General features: G+C 41.1%; 1 protein-coding gene across 1 annotated transcript in view; it reads right to left on the bottom strand.

The window, feature by feature from the left end:
* Positions 1-332: 332 nt before the first annotated feature.
* Positions 333-18,725, bottom strand: part of LOC105923145 (ankyrin repeat domain-containing protein 13C) — a 42,456-nt gene continuing 24,063 nt past the window's right edge. The window contains exons 7-15 of the mRNA XM_036141104.1: positions 16,838-16,904; positions 15,465-15,609; positions 13,781-13,912; positions 11,930-12,091; positions 5,899-5,978; positions 5,633-5,731; positions 3,757-3,857; positions 3,116-3,671; positions 333-2,620 (exon numbers count right to left, since the gene is read on the bottom strand). Coding sequence (XP_035996997.1) covers positions 3,541-3,671; positions 3,757-3,857; positions 5,633-5,731; positions 5,899-5,978; positions 11,930-12,091; positions 13,781-13,912; positions 15,465-15,609; positions 16,838-16,904 — 917 coding nt within the window. The 3' untranslated portion in view covers positions 333-2,620; positions 3,116-3,540. The remainder of the gene's footprint in view (positions 2,621-3,115; positions 3,672-3,756; positions 3,858-5,632; positions 5,732-5,898; positions 5,979-11,929; positions 12,092-13,780; positions 13,913-15,464; positions 15,610-16,837; positions 16,905-18,725) is intronic.

Consider the following 18,725-nt stretch of genomic DNA (forward strand, 5'->3'; position numbering starts at 1 on the left):
CTCTCTAAACACACTTGCTTGATTTTACACACCTGTGGCTATAGAAGGGATTGAAACACCTGATTTTCATTATTTGAATGGGTGAGCAAACACTTCTGGCATTATAGTGTATATTCTACATAGAAAATGTTAACGTTTTGCACAGGACACCAAGAAAACTACGTGTAGCATCTATGGCAGAGAATAAAAAATAAATAAAAATACTCATTAAAAAAATCTTTATTGCTAAAAAACCTCAAGTTAACGTGTGTTTGTGAATAATTAGAAAATAATATTGTGCAGCATTTAGGGCTTACCGTTCATATTGTGGAAAAACATGACATCCAGACAAGTTAGATATGAGGATTTTTTTTTTATTATTTCTTAGTATATTTTATATGAAAATAGTGTTGCAGACTTATACAACAGGTTTTTTTTTGCTGTACAACTGACATGTAGTTTGATGGAGAAATCCCTAGAGAGAAAAAAAACATTTAAAACGGGAGCATCAGGAGTCAGGAAATAAAACACTGAGATGGACGAAGAGCCGCGCCTCCACTAACTGAACTTAACGAGCACGGCGGGTCGTGGCTCGGTGAAAACTGGATCTGGCTCGACTAACGCTGGATTTACATGAAAGCAACGGCTGCTGGATGACTCCCATCCACCTGCACAACAGGAACACCCTGCAGACGCCAGGTTCCACAAACGAGAAGAGTTACTCAATTTCCTTTGTCTCCAGTTTTTGGACAGAATCCTTGTGCTTCTTTTTTTTTTTTTATACAGCCTCGAATATAATTGTTTCTACATATGAGAGAGGTGTACGGTACATTATTGAGGAAATTACAGAAGAACTCAAGAGATTACTGCTCATTAAAACAGATCTACATAAAAAAAAATGGACCTCAGTTTACAAACCAATAATAGTTTGAGATAACTTCCCAGCTGCTACGTTAAAAAAAAAAGAAAGAAAAATTGCCCTCTCGTCAGTTCAAAGTACTTAAAAAAAAGACAAAACAATACTCCAGAATAAAGAAATATACTGCACGGAGGTTCTACGTGTTAAATCTGCATACTGTGATGATTAGAAACCCTAAAAACCTGTGTTGTCCATGTAGAACCTGTTTGAACAAGTTACGTCGTTAAAAAACGGTGAAATAAAAAACAAAAGGTTTAATTTGCACGGCTTAAGACTCACTGCCGCCCATCGAGACGGGATGTACCGTAGAGATCTGCAGCGTCGCTTTCCCTCGGCGCAGCTTTGATATTTCTAAAGCTGAATCCAAGGTTTCGTGTCACAGAACAAGTGCCTTTAAACTGAAGAAGAGTAGTGCTAGAGAATCTAAATCGTGACCAAATGTAGATGTTTGTGAAAATCACCGATGAACACAAACAATTACACATTTCTGTTCTGTGCAGAAGAGGAACTCTTCTGTTTTTTTTTTATTTTGACCTTGAAAAAAAAAAAGCACGTTTTACCAAACGTACAAGTGTCTTTTTTATCCGGTAAATATTTTACCGGTGATTGGTGGAAGTGAACCATTAAACATATAAAAAAAATGATTGTTCGGTTGGAACCAGATGTTTACATACGCTGTAAGAAAAAGACAAAGGATCATTTACCTCCCACTGTATGACTAAACTTCACCTGTTTTAAACCTGGATGATGATAAATCTTTTTGTTTGCTGAATGCTAGAATAATGAATAACTTTCATCAAACTCATAAGCTTACATACGCTAATGAAATTGGGGGAAAGCCGGGTGACGTCTATGTAAGGGTTTAATAGCTTATACATAACGTCTGTTAACTGCAGATGTATTTTAAGGCAACACCTCATACGCGGTCCTACCCTTGGTGACATCATGGAAATAATTTTCAGGTGCACAAAGGCACCACGTCCATCTGTTTAAACAATCATATGCAGAGGAATCCCAAGGCAAAGCCCAGACATCGTACCTCTGCGTCCCAGAGATGAAGGTGTTTTGGTGCAAAATGTGCGCGTGAACCCCAGAGCAAAGGCAAAGGGCTTTGTAAAGATCCAGAGTGAGAGATACCAAAGTCATCCATTCATCTATCTTTTATCTTCCACTTATCCAAGATCTGATCGCTGGGGCAACAGGTCCAGAAGGGAAACCCGGATAGCTCTCTCTCCAGCAACACTCCCTAACTCTTTCCGTCCGTCAGTGATAGTTGGACCACAGACAGAGCGGTAAATCCACAGCTTTCCTTTTTGGCTGAAATCTTTCTCCACTATGAAAAGCGACACCTGTGTTGCTGCTGAAGTCCATCTCCCCCTCCACCCCACCATCACTTAACGAGACTCCAAAACATTTGAACTCCTCAACTTGACCGAACACACAAAAAAGTAGGGAAATGTGGCAAATGTTTGGAAGGAAGTAAAAAAAAAAGAACTCCATAAATAATTTGGTGATCCTAATAGACCTAAACCAGAAAAAAAAGCCCAAATGTCAGTAAAATAAATAGATTTGTCTTTTTTTTCAGCGTATCTAAATATCTCGTTTCAGTTGTATGTGATTGCACTCTTGGTATTGACTGCAAATTTAATAAACTGAAGAATTTTTTAATTTTTTTTGCATTTCAGATTGTTTTTGTCCACTGTGTTTAAATAAGGAAGGAACCTAAAATTAGCCTCGTGAGACCATCCTGATCTCGCGAGCTTTCAAGGTTTCACTCGCAGATCAGTCTGGATACTCTCCGTTGAAGAAAATTTGGAGCCGTTCACCAAACGAACGTCCAATCAGCGTTGGCTTTGAGGCGGGTTGAGGTGTGACGCAACGGGAAGCGCGTCAGTTCAGTCTAAAGAACATGGCGGCTTCAGCCGATGAAACTAGCGTTAGCGTGGCTATCGAGCAAGTTTTATCGGAATTACAGAGTATTTCTTTGCTGAGCTAACGAGCCTTTACCTGCAGCAGCAAGAGTAGCTTGGCTTGTGGTTGTGTTTTCGTCGTCGCTCTGTTACGAGCCACGACGAATCTGATTGGTTCATTTGGCCCGTCTATCACCAACATAGGCCAATCAGCTAACCAGTATTTTCGCCCCTTCCCAAAATTACTTCAACGGAAGGTTTCCAGATGGATATGCGGAGCAAATCTATCTGGCGGAGTCAGGTAAACCTAAAATCACCTCGGAGCAGACTTCCCTTCACACAGTATTATCAGTGCGTCACAACATGTCAGTTCGACACAGTCCCTTTATAAAACAACACTTACATACTTAAATACAAAGCATCAAGACAACTGGTAGTTTTTAATCCCATTTTTTTACCTCATATAAATAAAGCTCACCTGCTCTGCTGCCATTTATTTTCCCTTCAATGCCCTTTGATGAAAAATCTCAAAAGTTACCTACACTTCCTGCTGCTTCGCGTCACATTCGGATGTGGGACCGAGAATGGGGAACGCCTCAGCGTACGTTCACACGGAGTTGGAGCCCACCCCTCCGTAACGCTGATCCCGTGTGTCTGCTGCTGTACAGTAAGTTTTTCATTCATAAAAAGGTAAGCTTTGTAGGGATTAACGTCAAAGTCCAAGGCGGGAGGTTAAAGGTCAGGGAAGCGGCTTGGGTCTTCTTTGTAGTCGGTGGGTATGGTAAAAATGGATCCATCAAACTCGTCGTAGCGAAACTCCTGAAACGTGACCGTGGCCGTGATGGTGGGAAAGACGGGGATGTCTGCAGGAAACCACGAGAACAAGGTCAGAAAATCTTGTTTAATGCGAAACGCAAGATCTCCGCCCTTCAGGGGACGGCTGCTTACCGAGTTTGACGGGAAAGCCAGGGGGGAGCTTCATCTGAACAAACTCCCTGAGTTTATTAAAGTGCTTGAAGGGTGCAATCACCTCCAGGACATTCAGTAACCTGGGAGAGGGTAAAACCATCGTTGCAGATTTAACGAGATCAACAAGAATTGCATGTTAAGAATACACAGTGCAGGTCAGACGTTTACATTCACTCCAGATCAACACGGATGTCTTTATTTGGGAGGGAGAGGGGGTTAAATTATTTAATTCAACCATTGTACACTGCAAAAACGGGTCTAAAAATAAGTAAAATGTTATTAAAGTTTGTGTATTTATCCTTGATTTGGGCAGGTAAATAAGATTATCTGCCAATGGAACGAGTAATTTTTCCGTTAAAATAAGATAATTAGACATCCTGCACTTGAAATAAGATGATGGAGATGAATTGTTCTTATTTTATGTGCAAAAATCTTATTCCATTGGCAAATAGTCTTATTTACCTACTCAAATCAAGGACAAATACACTCATTTTAAGAACATTTTACTTATTTCTAGTTCAGTTTTTTGCAGTGTATTTAAGGAAGGACATCTGAAGAATTAGGTTTATCAACGTTATTAAGAACCCAGTGTTGTTATTTTTAATGGGCACATGGCCTAATTACTGCTTAAAATACCCACATCAACTCATACTATTACAATAAATGTAACTTTGCAGGTTATAGAGAAACCGTGTGCTTTTGGTAGCCATCTACAAGGTCCCGGCATACATCTGGCTCAATATTTGACCTCTTCAGTCAGAAAGGACCCAACAGATGCAACCTGGTTGTTTTCTTGAACCAGAACCAACCTTTAAAGGAGATATAAGTAATACTGACACCTTGTGGCTCAAATCAAAACAACAGCTTGCCAATCACAACAATCTAATGTGCCCTTTTTAAACGGTTTGTTGATGTTGTGAATTTTTACTTTCACAGCACAGGTATAGATGTTGTATTCTGTACTATTTCTGGTCTGCTTCTCCTACTGGCTTCAATGCTTGCAGGCTGCTGCTCTTTTGCCAAAATAAAATAGCCAATGCTGCGCTCTGTGTTGGGAACTCTCATAGGATTGGCTCAGGAACCAGGAAGTAAACCCGGGCTGCACTCTGAACCGAAGTAGTTTTGTACCGTACCTCTAGGTCTGAAAGGAGAAAAATGTGACTAAAACATTGTTGATGGAGAGGACTGGTTGTTTATAGGGAACGTTACTTCCATCCCAGGTGAGACATGAGAATGATTTTGGTTGATTTAGAGTAAATATCTAACTCGTAGCTCCTTTAAACATTGAGCTTACATTTCCAGTAGGGTTACGGCTGGAGCCATGTCACAAGCGTATCGTCAGGCTGCTTTATCCATTACAAACCCAGTTCTGATCCAAACCCAAATTTGTATTTGTTTCAAACAGCTAGTTGATGATTTGAAGGGAAGTTGGTGAAATTAGAGGTAGTTTTCCTCCTTCATTGTTCCACCCATTAAAAGCAGTTTAGGAAATTTAGCATAATGCTGCCACCAACATGGTGGGAGTTGGTTGATTGTTCTTATGCCTAAAAGATTCCCCTGGACAGCTCTAAATATTATTATTTTGCTCATTGCGGTTTTAAACTCAATTTAGTTTCTCTCCTCAGACCATAAAGTTCAGCCCAGAACTTGGTGGTTCCTGGGTCATTCCAAATTTTTTAGCATATTTCCTTTCATCTGAGGAGGTAGCAGTTTGGATCAGACAGTATGGCTGAAACCTGGACAAAATGACATTCAGGCCTATAAAGAGTGTGTGAATCTTTTCCTTCCTTTTTCAACAAATCAGGCCTTTGCTATTTAACGACTGTCTGGAGGACGGCTTAAAGTGAGCACTCACGATTCGATGCCCAGCGGGAAGTCTTGACTCATGGCTATCGTGGCTTTGAAGTTCTTCTTGCTCTCTTTGCAGACCAGCTCCCTTCCTAAATGAGGGGCTCTGAGGAGAGAGACGCAACACAGACGAAGACATCTTAAAACAAGTCACCGTGTACTCATTAAACATGTTTTATATATTGATTATGGAGGCAAAAACTCATGTAAGCTTTTGTAAACTCTTATTTCTGAATGTATTCTTTGTACATAAAGCACATTTTAGACACTTACCTCCCATTGTCTGCAGTGATGTATTCCTCCCAGGAAATAGAGCTGGACAAGGGGGGAGTTAAAGACTGCCTTCTTGTCGGCTAAAAGGAAGAAAAGAAATGAAGTCTGAGAGGGTTGGACTTTAAAAAAACCTCTTAGGCCCGAACAAAATGATGCAAGTATTCCAGTTTCAGTTCGACTCATCGATTAGTCCTGAAATCAAATGGAAAGCAAGGCTTCTATTTGACAAATGCAATCCTTGGTGATTTACACACATTTATGTAACAGCTGGGACTGTGCAATATCAAAGAGCCATGCTAGAGAGATATCTTTGTTGAATATTGTGATGATGGTGTATTAGTTGAGATAAATCCACATTAACGCATCTCATTCGCCTCTTTCCCATCTGGCATTGCAATCCCTCCGATACTCTCTGACCTTTAGTATAATATTTTTTCCAGATTTATTCTGTCGGGTGGAAGCACCTACAGCAGCGCGACTCCGCCCAACATACTGAATAAATTATTGGAAAACAAAGCAAGAACTTATGACCAGCAATAGCCAGCAAACACAGTCCTTCGCACACACTGGTCTTGCAATGATGATAGTTATCTTTATGTATTTAATAACATTAACATTGAGTTTGGGCTTGGAGTTCAACTGAAAAGGGCCACTTTACAATTTAGAATAAATATTTTTACAGGCCTGTGATTTTTATAATTATTCATAAACAGTTAAAAGGTCAAGAGTTAATTAAATCACAAGATGACTTCTTTCTTGAAGAAATACAATTTGAAATCATTATCTCATGTAACGAGTCTAAACTGATTATGTAACATAATTACTCAAGCAGTAGGCTGTGGTCCACATTTATAGAAATTGTAAAAGTGCTATTAGTGTGATTGGTTCCCTGAGGGGAGTTCTCATGGTGGAGCCCTACCAGGAGCTGAAGCCTAGGACATCATGGTCCCCAGCATCATGGGGGTATTTAAAACTATTTCAATAGATTATGGTGACAATTCACACAGGAGGCTTCCAAAGATCCAAGAAAACGTATAAAATTAGCTTTTAGTTTGTAGCTATTTAAATATTTTGACTTGTGATCAGCTGAAAAATGTGTAGTCCCCACGATTCAAGTGAATCCTGCTGAATTGTGGGAACTTCATGTTCATATAATTAAATATTTTGTCAGGGTCCCTCTATGTTCAGTCTTGGCGTGAACTAAGAACAGGGAGGAAGGTGTTTGCAATTACATCCATTAGTATGTTTTTTTTACGTGCTGCTGTCATGAGCTTCATCTTATCTAATCTTTTAGCTTATGACAACCCCTCTGATTCCTGTGAGGAACTCTTCTTATACGTCATGTCAAACAAAGAATACCTTAAGGCTTTTTAGCGCCGGTAAGGGACGTTAAAGGGTTCCTAGGCTAAATTAGCCATGAGAGGAAGCAAGCAGGCTCCTTTTCTTACCTCCTTCCTTACTGACTGAACTATTCGGACATCATGGCGACCGCTGATGTACTTCCGCTTTAGCTAAAGAGTCCTTTTCCAATAGGGCTATTTGGATTGAGGACCACAAGAGGGCAGCATCCACTCACATCACATATGTAAGTGACCTATGAGCCATCTAAACAAATAAAGAGCACTTTTACATATGCCTACATATTTTGGGATTTTATGTTTATTAATTAGGATCCATTTCAGTGGCTCGGCCTCAAATTTCTTTCTATAAATGATTTGCTATGACAACGGAGGCTACCTCCTTCTAGCTCTGAGACGTGATATTATCGCTCCAGGTGAGTCCTGCTCACGTTTCTGGTGCGTTTCCTGCACAGACTCATTCTCATCCCTAATACGATCCCTTATACCTTTCAGATTCATTCTTGCCTGCTTTGAAAACGTAACAACCCCCCCCCCCCCCCCCCCAAAAAAAAAGAAAACAAAAAAAAAAGAAGCTGCAAAAAAAAAAACTCCACAGACTGTAGGGGGCTCTTCTCTACAGCTCCAGATTGATCTTTGCAACTAGAGTTGTTCTCTACTCTTTAAAAAGTAACCAATACCTTATTTAGTGCAGTGAAGAACAATGGTTGTTAAAACAGAGCACATAAAAATAAAAAGCCTCAATAATACTATGACTATCAGGACGCAACACTTTGTATCCAAACAGGGGTACGCTCGAATTATGTCTAGTCATATAGTGTCTTGGTGAAGTCTCCATCCCTCCTCAACAATTTGTCCAATAACAAACACAAATCCAATGTATTTTATTGGAATTGCATCTAACAGGCTGGGCTACTGCTACACAGATCCACAGCTGTCAGCTATCAGTTTTTCAACCCCCAGATGAGATCTTTATAGAAGAGTGGCAAGACGGCATCCATTGCTATATTAAATCCACTGAACACCCCAGCCCACCATAAACATGGTGGTGGCAGCATCATACTGAGGGGACAATAACACGTGACACACAGCCAGAGCTACTGTAGAATGATTTAGGTCATGATTTAGGTTATGGCCCAATCAAAACGCGGACCTACAATCCAGCTAAGGATCAGCAGTACAGCTTCAAAAGTCATGTCCACAGACGCTCATATTCAAAGCTGATTGAGCTTGAGTTAATATTACGCAAAGAAAGATATTTGATGTCCAAGTCTAGGAGAGACAGATCCCAAGTGACTTGCAGATGTATGATGGTCCTACAAAGAGTGGACTCAGTTCAAGCTGAACACAGAAGCACATCACATTGTTTATCCTAGCTCCACTTTTCTCAACTCAATTTTGAAAATCATGTTTAATTTTCCGTCCGCTTCACAATTACACGGGACTTTAGAGAAGAGAAAAGGTTCTGGGTGTGTGGATACTTTTGCGAAACACTCTGGGTGCACCATTCAAGTGTAATGAGGGGATCTTGAAATGCGAGACAGAGTAAAACGTACGTCTGCTGCAGGTAGGAAAACGTCAACTAGAGCAGATTCCTTCCTCCAGTTCATTTTATTCCCTCCTCCTTCCAGCAAAGCAGCTGAAACGGGAACTCATACGGAGGAATTTCCTCCTTGAACTGAAGCGTCTTTCCAGAGAAAAGCCGTCTCTGTTCGGCCTTCCCCGATAAGTGTTCTTCTTCAGTTTCAGTTTATTTTAGGATCGGACAGCCCGTTCTGGCTGTCCCTGAACCGGATCTGGGACAAGTGCCATCCTGCTAATCCTAAAACTGACATACTCCCAGATTTAACTCCTTCTTGCCAACGTTGATGTTGAAAGGCGTAGTTGTTGGACCGGTTCACCTCTTTTGTGCGCAGCGGTAGAAACAACAGGAGCAGAACATTACGGGACAATGAAAGGGGCGACTTCTCCACCTGAATGTTCAGAGAGAAAGCTTAATAACTGGTGATATTTGCATCTGGTCAGGTGTGTTTTTTCCTGCTGCGTACCAGCCCGGGCGTGCTGTTGTGATGAGGACGAGAGCACAAAGGCTGCTCAGACCCGAATCGGCTGGTATGCCGGTCCCCTCCCCTCTCATTCCTCGGCACTACGGTTCTTTTAGAAATCATTCATGTCGTCGACAGTGTCGAGCTTAGTTTGAAGGTCTTGCACAATCGCCTGTGCCCACAGACTGAGGGGCTCTCTCATGCAGTCGCTAACACACCGACACAACAGCGGCAGCGCTCTTCGCTGAAATCCAAGGCGTTGTACTCCCGCGGCGGAGCGGAGGTCCGCTGTTACCCTGCCTTTTTCGCTTTCATAACTCCATAAAAGGACTCGATGACAACAGAAGGCAATGTGAGGAAACAAAGCCTAGCACAGAACAAGTGAGGGTGCAGAAAAACAACAAAAAACAAAAAAACAAGAGAGCGGGTAAAAGGCATCCCGGTGGGTGTCGAGAGGCTTTGTCCTTCCCGTGTGACCGGCTTTATGTCCAGTTCAGACAACAGCTTGCTAAGCAAACTCTCGAACGTACTACAGTGAGGGGATATCATGAGGGGAGAGGCGTGCGGATGAGTTGTGGCGCCGCGTCTGTCGCCACAAGGTGGCAGCAGTGGGTCTAACTTCTCAGGCCAGGTGGCTGACAAACAGGACATCTTATTGGATGAGGGCAGGAATTTTTCAATAACACATGCAAACTTTCTGAACAACGTCCACGAGGAAATCCATGCTGGTTCCACAGGCTTTGTCCAAAAATGCAAACAACGGTGAGCTATCGTGAGTTTATTTAGTCAGAGAGACTGAGTTCCTACCCCAAGGGTCCAGCGGGACAAGACAGAGTCCAGATTGGACTGGTGGTTACGCTGCAGGTAAAAGTAAACAGGATTTATGTCGCTAGACTGATGTCTCCATATGTATTCAATGTTGTTAAAAAAAAAAACCTGTAAATGTAATTCTCTCGTGTGTTTTATCTTGAAAAGTTGTGATTTTTTTTCACAAAGCTCCTAAATAGCCTCAACTAACTGTAACGTTAACTAATTATTAACAACCTTAACAAATATGGGTGTGTAAAGCTGGGGACCGGATGCAGAAACTTTGTAAAATGGTACATATAACACAAACATTAGCTGGTAAACGTTCAGCACATCAATTACAAGGAAATAAAGTAATAACCCGGGTCGAGATAAGTCTGAAACTGAACTGGTCATTTTTAAAACCATCAAAATCCCCACACAGATCAACACGATCTTCTACAGATCTGTTGAGTGGAAGTAAGAGGACACACAGCCTATATTTAAATTTTTTTAAACAAATAAAAATCTAAAAAGTGTGGCACAAAAATGTATCCAGCCCTTTTAATTTGATACTCTGAAACAATATCCAGAACAAGCACTCAGGAGTCATAGAGTAAAGTAAATAGACTCCATCGGTTTGTACAGATGTTCTGTGACGGTCTCGTATATACGCTGGAGAAAACTGGAGCACAAACATCATGATCTATGATCCAATAACAGAAAGAGTATGGCAAAACCTGACTGTCCATGTAAACTGAAAGGCTGAGCATCAATCAGAAAAGTAACCAAGAGGCACTGGGTAACTCTGGAGGAGCTCCAGAGAATTAAAGCTCAGGTGGGAGAATCAGTGGTACACTCCACAAATCTGGCTTCTATGGCAAGAAGAAAAGTCATTGTTGAAAGAAAATCTAAATAGTCTTATTTGCAGTTGTCCAAGGGACAAAGCAAACATGTGGATTAATGCAATCTGATTGGATGAGACTAAAACTGAACTTTTTGAGTGAGTGTGAGCCCCGGGTAAGGTTGGAGGTCAGAGGCTGACCTTCAAGCAGAACGACCCTAAACACACCACCACAGCTTCATTAGAATGGTCTAGATCAAGAGATATTCATGTTAGACTTATCCAATGAAAGTCCAAATCTAAACCCGGCTGATAATCTGTGGAATGACTTAAGAATTGTTGATTACAGATATTTTCTATTCAGTTTGACTGAGCTTGAGCTATTTTGCAAAGTAGGATGAGCAACAATTTCAGTCTGTAGGACCACATTTCGCTGCCATTACAGCTACAAGTCTTGTAAGGTATGTGTTTGCTGGAATACAAATGCATGCCGCACTTTTCAGATTTTTTATTTGTAAAAACATGTCAAAACCATGTCTAATTTTTAATTTTTTTTTATTTTGCTTCACAATTATGTACTGCACACTACCTTGTATTTGTCTATCACATAAAATCTCATTAAAGAAATTAAAATGTAACTTGTCTGAACTTGTATAGTAATTTTTTAACCATACTGACCCCTTAAAAGTACTTTTCACACTGGAAACCAATTCATCCAGCTGCTCACACAACACACTCACATTTAAATGTCACTACATTGGTGGATCGGTAGGAAAGTTAGGGCTAAGTGCCTTGCCCAGGGCAACATTAAAGTGTGCCAGGGGAGGAAGCTGGAACCCTCACCTCCAGTGAGCCATGGCCGTCACTTTACTACCAGAAACATTTCGGATTTAGGTAGCAAGGTGACAAAATGTGAAGAGGTTTAGGAGAGAACGCTTATGCAAGGCACCGTAGGGAGCATCTTTCCAACCAAAGACCCAAACAACATGTAGCGTCACCTCAAAGTTCTGCTCGATGAGGTGTCCTCCTTTGCTAAGGCTCTCCATGATAGCTTTATTCCTCAAGATGTCCTCCTCGCTCAGATGCTCTCGCCTCTTCCTGGACTCCAGCACCAGGCCGTTCACAGAGTAGAAATCTGCCAAGAAGTTTCCCACGCGCTCCTGGAGATAGAAGCAACAAGATCAGTTTCCCTGCCGTATCACCAATTTCCTCTCTAAACGGCAGTTGAAAGAACAAAAGACTAAGAAAACAGAATGAAATAACCCCGTATCTCATTCGCTGCCTCTGTGACCTCCTGCCCTGTCTGTGTTGATTTTGACCTCGAGCCCATCACCTGTGGTCCTTTCCTGGGTTTCTGGTTTATTTGCTCTCTTTTATATCAGGTTTAACAAATGTATTTGGGGCGGCATAGCAGAGTTGTAATTTCTACAACGTAGTTATGTTGCAAAAGCAAACAACTCACAGTCATGTGAAAAAAATGGGTGTCTTTCTAACATATATGGAAAAATGAATATTTAACATCAATGGTGACGATACTGAGAGAGCCAAGTAGTATAACTAAACAAAACTAAAGAGAATCCCTTTTAAAATGTTTCATAAAATCTTATTTAAAAAGACAATTTAAAATGAAAATCATCATTCAGCATTTCGAGGGTTTATCCTGTACAATCAGAAAGAGATTGCAATAAAAAACTGCTGAACTGCTGAAGCCACAAAATGGACTCTGTACCACATTCGGATATTGCACGGTTTTAAAAATACTCACCTGTACACTGTGAATCGCACTCTGTCTATTTCCCCTGCATTGCTTACATTGTTTACATTTCAACTGTTTACATAAATCACTGCTGCACCCTATCCTGAAATTTACTGAAATCTACTGTGTTTTTCCTTTTTCAAGCTGTATGCAAACGAAATTTTGTTCTTTACGCACTTTGTGCATACAAAATGACAAATAAAGTTGTCTAAGTCTCTCTAAGTCCAAGTCTAATAGTAAAATGTGATAGGAGAAACCTCTGCTCTCCTAGAAAAACATGAAGGCCAGACTTAAGCGTGCCAGAGAGAACTAAGAGGAAGAAAATGTGCTTCTGGAATAACTGTGTTTAAAAAGAAGACTATAAAACTGATCAATGTGGACAAGAGAACATGGGACATGTTTGGCTTGAATGAGATACAGCATTTCAAGAAAGTAACTTCTAAATGACTGCGAGGCATAGAGGCAGAGGTGCCATGGTTTTGGTGTTTTTTTTTTTTTTTTCTGCAGCAGGACCTGGTCAGCTGACCGACAAAGACTGAGCCATGAACGCCACTGTGCATAAGAGGGTGCTTAAGAAAAATGTAAAAACTAATTAAAGCTAAAGCAGAACTGGACCCTGAAACATGAGAATGACCCAAAACACACCAGTAATTAAGTGATTAAGAAATAGAGAACTGTTATAAAGCGTAGCGGGAGAAAAACCCTTCAAACACCTCACAGGTGAAAGTGTGGAGCGGAGCAAGCTTTTCACTGAGACTTACTCTAACTATTAGAGGAAAGGGTGTCCAAACTTTGTCTTTATTAGACACCAGATTTTTGTTTCTAGTGTTTGTTTAAGAAGCAGAACAAGATCCATTTTGATGATTACACTTAAAAACAAGATTGGACATCAATATGTGAACACTGTTCAATAAACAGCTGATTACAGTTGTTTTAAGTAAAAAAAGTCAACAGTCTAATCTACTACTTTGTCAGATCAGGGCTCCCCTGAAGAGTGAACAAACTCCCGTGTTCCTGTATCTTTCTAGCTCCTCGTGACTCTGAGGGCACGTTTCTGACAGCGGAGTCTGTGGGAACCATCAGCAGCACCAACCGTCTTGTCCTCCCTGAAGAGCCACCCAGTCTGCGCCCTGGAGAAGGTGATGGACTTGGTGGAGAGCGTGGCGGAGTAAACGTCACTGCTCATCAAAATGTCCACCTCCTCTTCGGTCTCCATCTCCGACTCCTGTGAAGACGGAGCAGAGGTTCCACAAAGGAAGGTAAATACCTGTGTTATGACTAAAAGCGCCTTTTCATCTCCGGGCAGAGTGCTCACCACCGTCTGAAAAGCACCAAATGTGCGTGTAGAGCAAACATACATTCCGGCGGCTGTCTTTGGATACATCAAAACAACAACAAAAGAAAATAAAATAAATTGTCATTGGATTCAAAAGTTTTCTTTTTGTTTAAAAAAAAAAATCTGGTTTTCGATGTTGTTGTTTGGACTCATTCCACAAAAATTGCAATATTACAAGTGTTTCTGTTCATTCTGATAATAGCTTACAGCTTTTGAAAAAACAACAAAAGAATATTACATAAGAGCAAAAAAAAAGTTTTTATCAACACATAAATGTGAGCCTACTGAAAAGTGTCTCCATGTATATGCACTCAGTGATCCTTTTTCAGGAATAATTGCAGTGTGGCATTGAGGTGATCAGCCTGCGGCTCAGCTGAAGTGTTCGCCAAGCCCACGTCGCTTTAATAGCAGCCTTCAGCTCGTCTGCATTGTAACTTCCTGTGTCACGTTTCATCTTTCTCTTGAAAATATTTCATAGATCCCCTTAAGCAGGGGTGTCCATAGTAATTGTTGTTGTTTTTTTGTTTTTTTTAAAAAAGTATTCTGTGCAGCCTTCACAAAATTATTCAGACCCCAGCACAGGTGGCTGATGCAGATGGAGACTTTTATTTTTTAATGAAGACAAAATAACAGACAACTTAAAATCTTCCAGTTTGAAAAGGTTTGGATCGACACAAAGTTTTCATCTTTTAATAACCACACTTCTATTTAATGTCTTAGTAAACGGGACCACTTCTGTCCAATGACCTTCGCTTAAATGCACTTGGGAAAAACTTGGGACTTCAGACTCTGCTTTTATATTTTATATTCATTTAAAATGTCCTAAAAGCGTTTTCAAAGACCAAATCCATTTCTTGTTGCTCAGAACAGAGAATGGTTTTACCTTTTTATTCTGTCTTTTAATACGGCTAATGTGCAATACCTTTTAGAAGTTATGGCTCTACAATGATCGACACATCCCTTTCCAATCAAAAAATAAAACTAATTTGATTTATTGCAGGTTCGTATTTTGTGGGGCAGGTTAACAAAAAAGTTCACAGTATATTTATTTTTGTTGTATTTTTTTTTGGCCCTTGATTATTTAACCATTTTGGCCCACCCTGAGCAGTCAGTCTGTTGGACACCTGTCAAGTTAGCCGTCTTCCCCATGGTTATTTGGTCCATAGCATAACATTCCTGAGTTAAAAATCCCATTTTCTAGAGTATATGCTATATTCTCATATTCAAAAGAAGCCTAATTTTGTTTTCAACAAAAATAACTAAACATATGCTGTGAAATTAACCTCAATAGTAAGTAAGAGCCACATTATAAATAAATCCACTTTTTATTGATATTCTAATTAATTGGGGGACACCACTGTGCTGTTTTTCCACAAACACAGCTAGCTTTGGTTAGCTATAATGAACCTGACAGGTTTGAGGGCCACCGGATATCCCTCACCTCGTGGTGTATCCGCTGGTAGACCTTCTGCTCGTTGTCCAGCACAACAAACGACTCGGAGGGAATGGCGTTTCCGTTGAAGATGAAGCTGAGGTCTCCCCGCTGGCATTTCATATCGGAGAAGTCTATCAGGGTCGTATCCAATCTAAACCCACCAATTATGTAAAAAATAAAAAAAAAGGTTTAGTTTAAAAGGAGCTGGATATTAAAATAAATTACATCTCGACAAACCAAACAACTGCCCTGCAAAACCCATTGACCAATATAAACCAGTTAGGAAGCAGGACATGAAAACGATAAGGTGCAGAAATATTTGCTCTGAGACTTCGGGCACTGCGCATGCCATGATGCGAGATCAAAACTAAACTTCAAACTCCTCGTTTGAGCGCCTGTTCGTCTGCGTGCGCCGTCAACGTCTGCGGGTTTCAACCGAAGCGCGACAGCAAAGAGAATAACCGATCTGCATGCGAGCACCAGACGCAGAACAGAGGAGGACGCTGTGAGCAGGTACGAAACGGATGACATGATGTAGCAGCAGAATGCAAATGAACGTGGTGTGACAGTGTTTTTTTTCTGTTTTTTTAAACTCCCCTCTCCTTTCACCCCGCTCTCCGTCTCTCTCTTTTCTCTCTCTAACTCTGCAGAATAATGAGAGGGCATTTTGAATACCAAATTAGACAGCCAGGAGCAGTTTCAGATGATAATGAGAAGCTCCACATCAAGGTTACCTCTTGACGGGAAAGCACACAGACGGAAAAACTCAAATTCATACTTCTAACGGGTTTAGGTGATAGGTTAAGGCACTAAAACGTAGAGGCTCATGTTTATATTCTGGATAATGGAGGGGGCTCTTATCTTTAGACCCCTACAAAGAGCTAATAAGAGTGTGACTACATGCCACAGCTACGCAGGCTTCACCCCAGCAGCATTAGCTTTCTGCCCAAAAGGCAATGATGCGATATGGATTTCCCGCTGAAGATTCGTTACCGTGAATGTGTGCCAGCGTGTGTCACAGTGTGACGACTTTCTGCTGCCACTTTTTCGCGAGTGAGCCAAACGGCACGGTGCATTTTACAGTAACACCTCCATCTACAGGGCTCCGCCTAAAACAGGAAGACGGAGGCTACAGATCTGTGCTCGGAAAAAGGCCTTGCCGTTCCCTTCCCTCCTAGGCGGGCTCTGATTTCACACTCCAGTTCACAAAACTGAGCTGACGAGCACAAATGGTGGAGCAGAGGGATCGAGAAGAGTGGATGCTAAGAGCAGTACGAGTTAATTTTACTACACTAGTGTCACTAAAAATGTGACCGAGGGTTTTAACAAATAGCGATTCTTCATGCTCATTTCTTCTTCTTCTTTTTTTTTTTACTTGCCTGATGTTGATGCCTTGCTTATAAATCTTACAGGCATCTGATGGGAGGATTCTGGACAGCAGAGGCACTGCAAACATGAAAAGAGCACATGTGAAGCATCTAAATTTAGCAAGATCGCGAATAATAAAGGGTACGGAGCATTTTAAAGCGACAGAGGCACATAAAGCTCTGCGGCTAGTGTTCTACACAGCTGCAACAGCATGCACTTTCACAGCTTAATATTTAATGCCCCCAACGACATCCGGCGTGTTTCCGGCCATTTCATCACTCCACGACACCAAAGCGACCTAATGGTTAAAGTCAAACTGAAAGTGGGAGAAAACAGTAAACAATAAAATCTAAATGAATGTGTTATTTACAAAACCGCATATGTGCACAGGAGTGGGATAGGGCTAACTCTTTGGCAAAAGGAAGTTAATGTTGGTAGGGCTTCCTGTAAGTCATACTTCATCTGATTAATAATACTATAAAGGTAGTGGGAAAGAACTGCTTTGTCCCAGAAAAGGACTAAGAAGAAAGAAGTTGTCCGTCCATGTCCAGAGGAGGAGTCTCCGCGTTCAGTATGGGACCACTGGTAGCGCTGGCAGCAAGTCACTGAGCTGATAAAATAACCTTAACATCTTCCTGTCTGTGACATCAGTCTGAGTCCACGTCTGTGGGGGCCATTCACAACATCTGATCAACTTAAATATCCTCTGTGCTTGCAACCACAAACCTTTTTGCGTTTTAAGAATTTTGTATGACAGACAAATAAAAACGTTTTTTTTTTAAGTAAAAATCTGAGACGTGCGGTGCACATTTGTATCTAGCTGCTCTGGATCTGTATTTTTTGGTTCCACCTTTTTGCTACAAGTATTTTAAGGGATGTTTCTTCCAGCTTCCCACGTCTGTAGACTAAAATCTTTAAAATTGTTTGTTTTTGCAAAATCTCAGATTTGATGGAGAGCGTCTGTGGACACATTATTAGATCTTCCCAGGGGCGGTTCTAGACAGGGGCCAACAGGGGCCAGTGCCCCTGTAGAACTGTTCCTGGCCCCTGTTATGGCCCCTGTACTAAAAACATGATATTAAACTTCTTAGGAAGATAAATGCTGACAAAGATACCGTGACTGACTGGTCATTTGTATCAGTTGTATTTTTTTTTTCTCGTTTATGTTTTTACCCAATAATAAAATAACTAAATAATAAAAAATAAATATAAAAAACTAACAATAATTAAAAATTAAGCTGTTTCAATTTAAGCTCCTGCTGTATTGAGAAAAGATCAGGGGTCTGCAACCTGCAGTTCCGGAGCCACAATTGGCTCTTTGGCTTACTTAATATACTAAACTATGAAATGTTGACCTGTTAAGTTCCCCCCTCCCCCAATCTTTTGTTCTGTGGCCCTGTGAAAAAACACTGGCCCACCCTGGCCACCCTGTTAAATTTGGTCTAGAACCCCCACTGGATCTTCCCACAGACAGACGCACTAGGTCTGGACTTTTGACTCTGCCTTTTAAAACATGCATATGGTTGTAGGTGTAGCGTTGTCCTCTTGGAAGGTGAAACTACATCTCAGTCTCAAGTCTCCTAGAGCAGTGGTTCCCAACCCTGGTCCTCAAACACCCCTGCCCAGCATGTTTTAGACGTGTCGCTGTTGCAGCACCTGATTCAATTGATTGAATGACTTCCTGTTTATCACTCATTCATACAAGTCAGGTGTGTGGCAGCAAGGAGACACCTGAAACATGCAGGGCAGATGTAGTTGAGGACCAGGGTTGGGAACCACTGTTCTGCAACTTCCAACAGGTTTTCTTTCAGGGTTGTTGGTATTTAGCACCATCCACCTTCCCGTCAAATCTAACCAGCTGCCCTGTCCCTGCAGAAGACAAGCTCCCCCATAGCGTGA

This window comes from Fundulus heteroclitus, chromosome 9 (assembly GCF_011125445.2).
Source record: "Fundulus heteroclitus isolate FHET01 chromosome 9, MU-UCD_Fhet_4.1, whole genome shotgun sequence".
NCBI lineage: Eukaryota > Metazoa > Chordata > Actinopteri > Cyprinodontiformes > Fundulidae > Fundulus > Fundulus heteroclitus.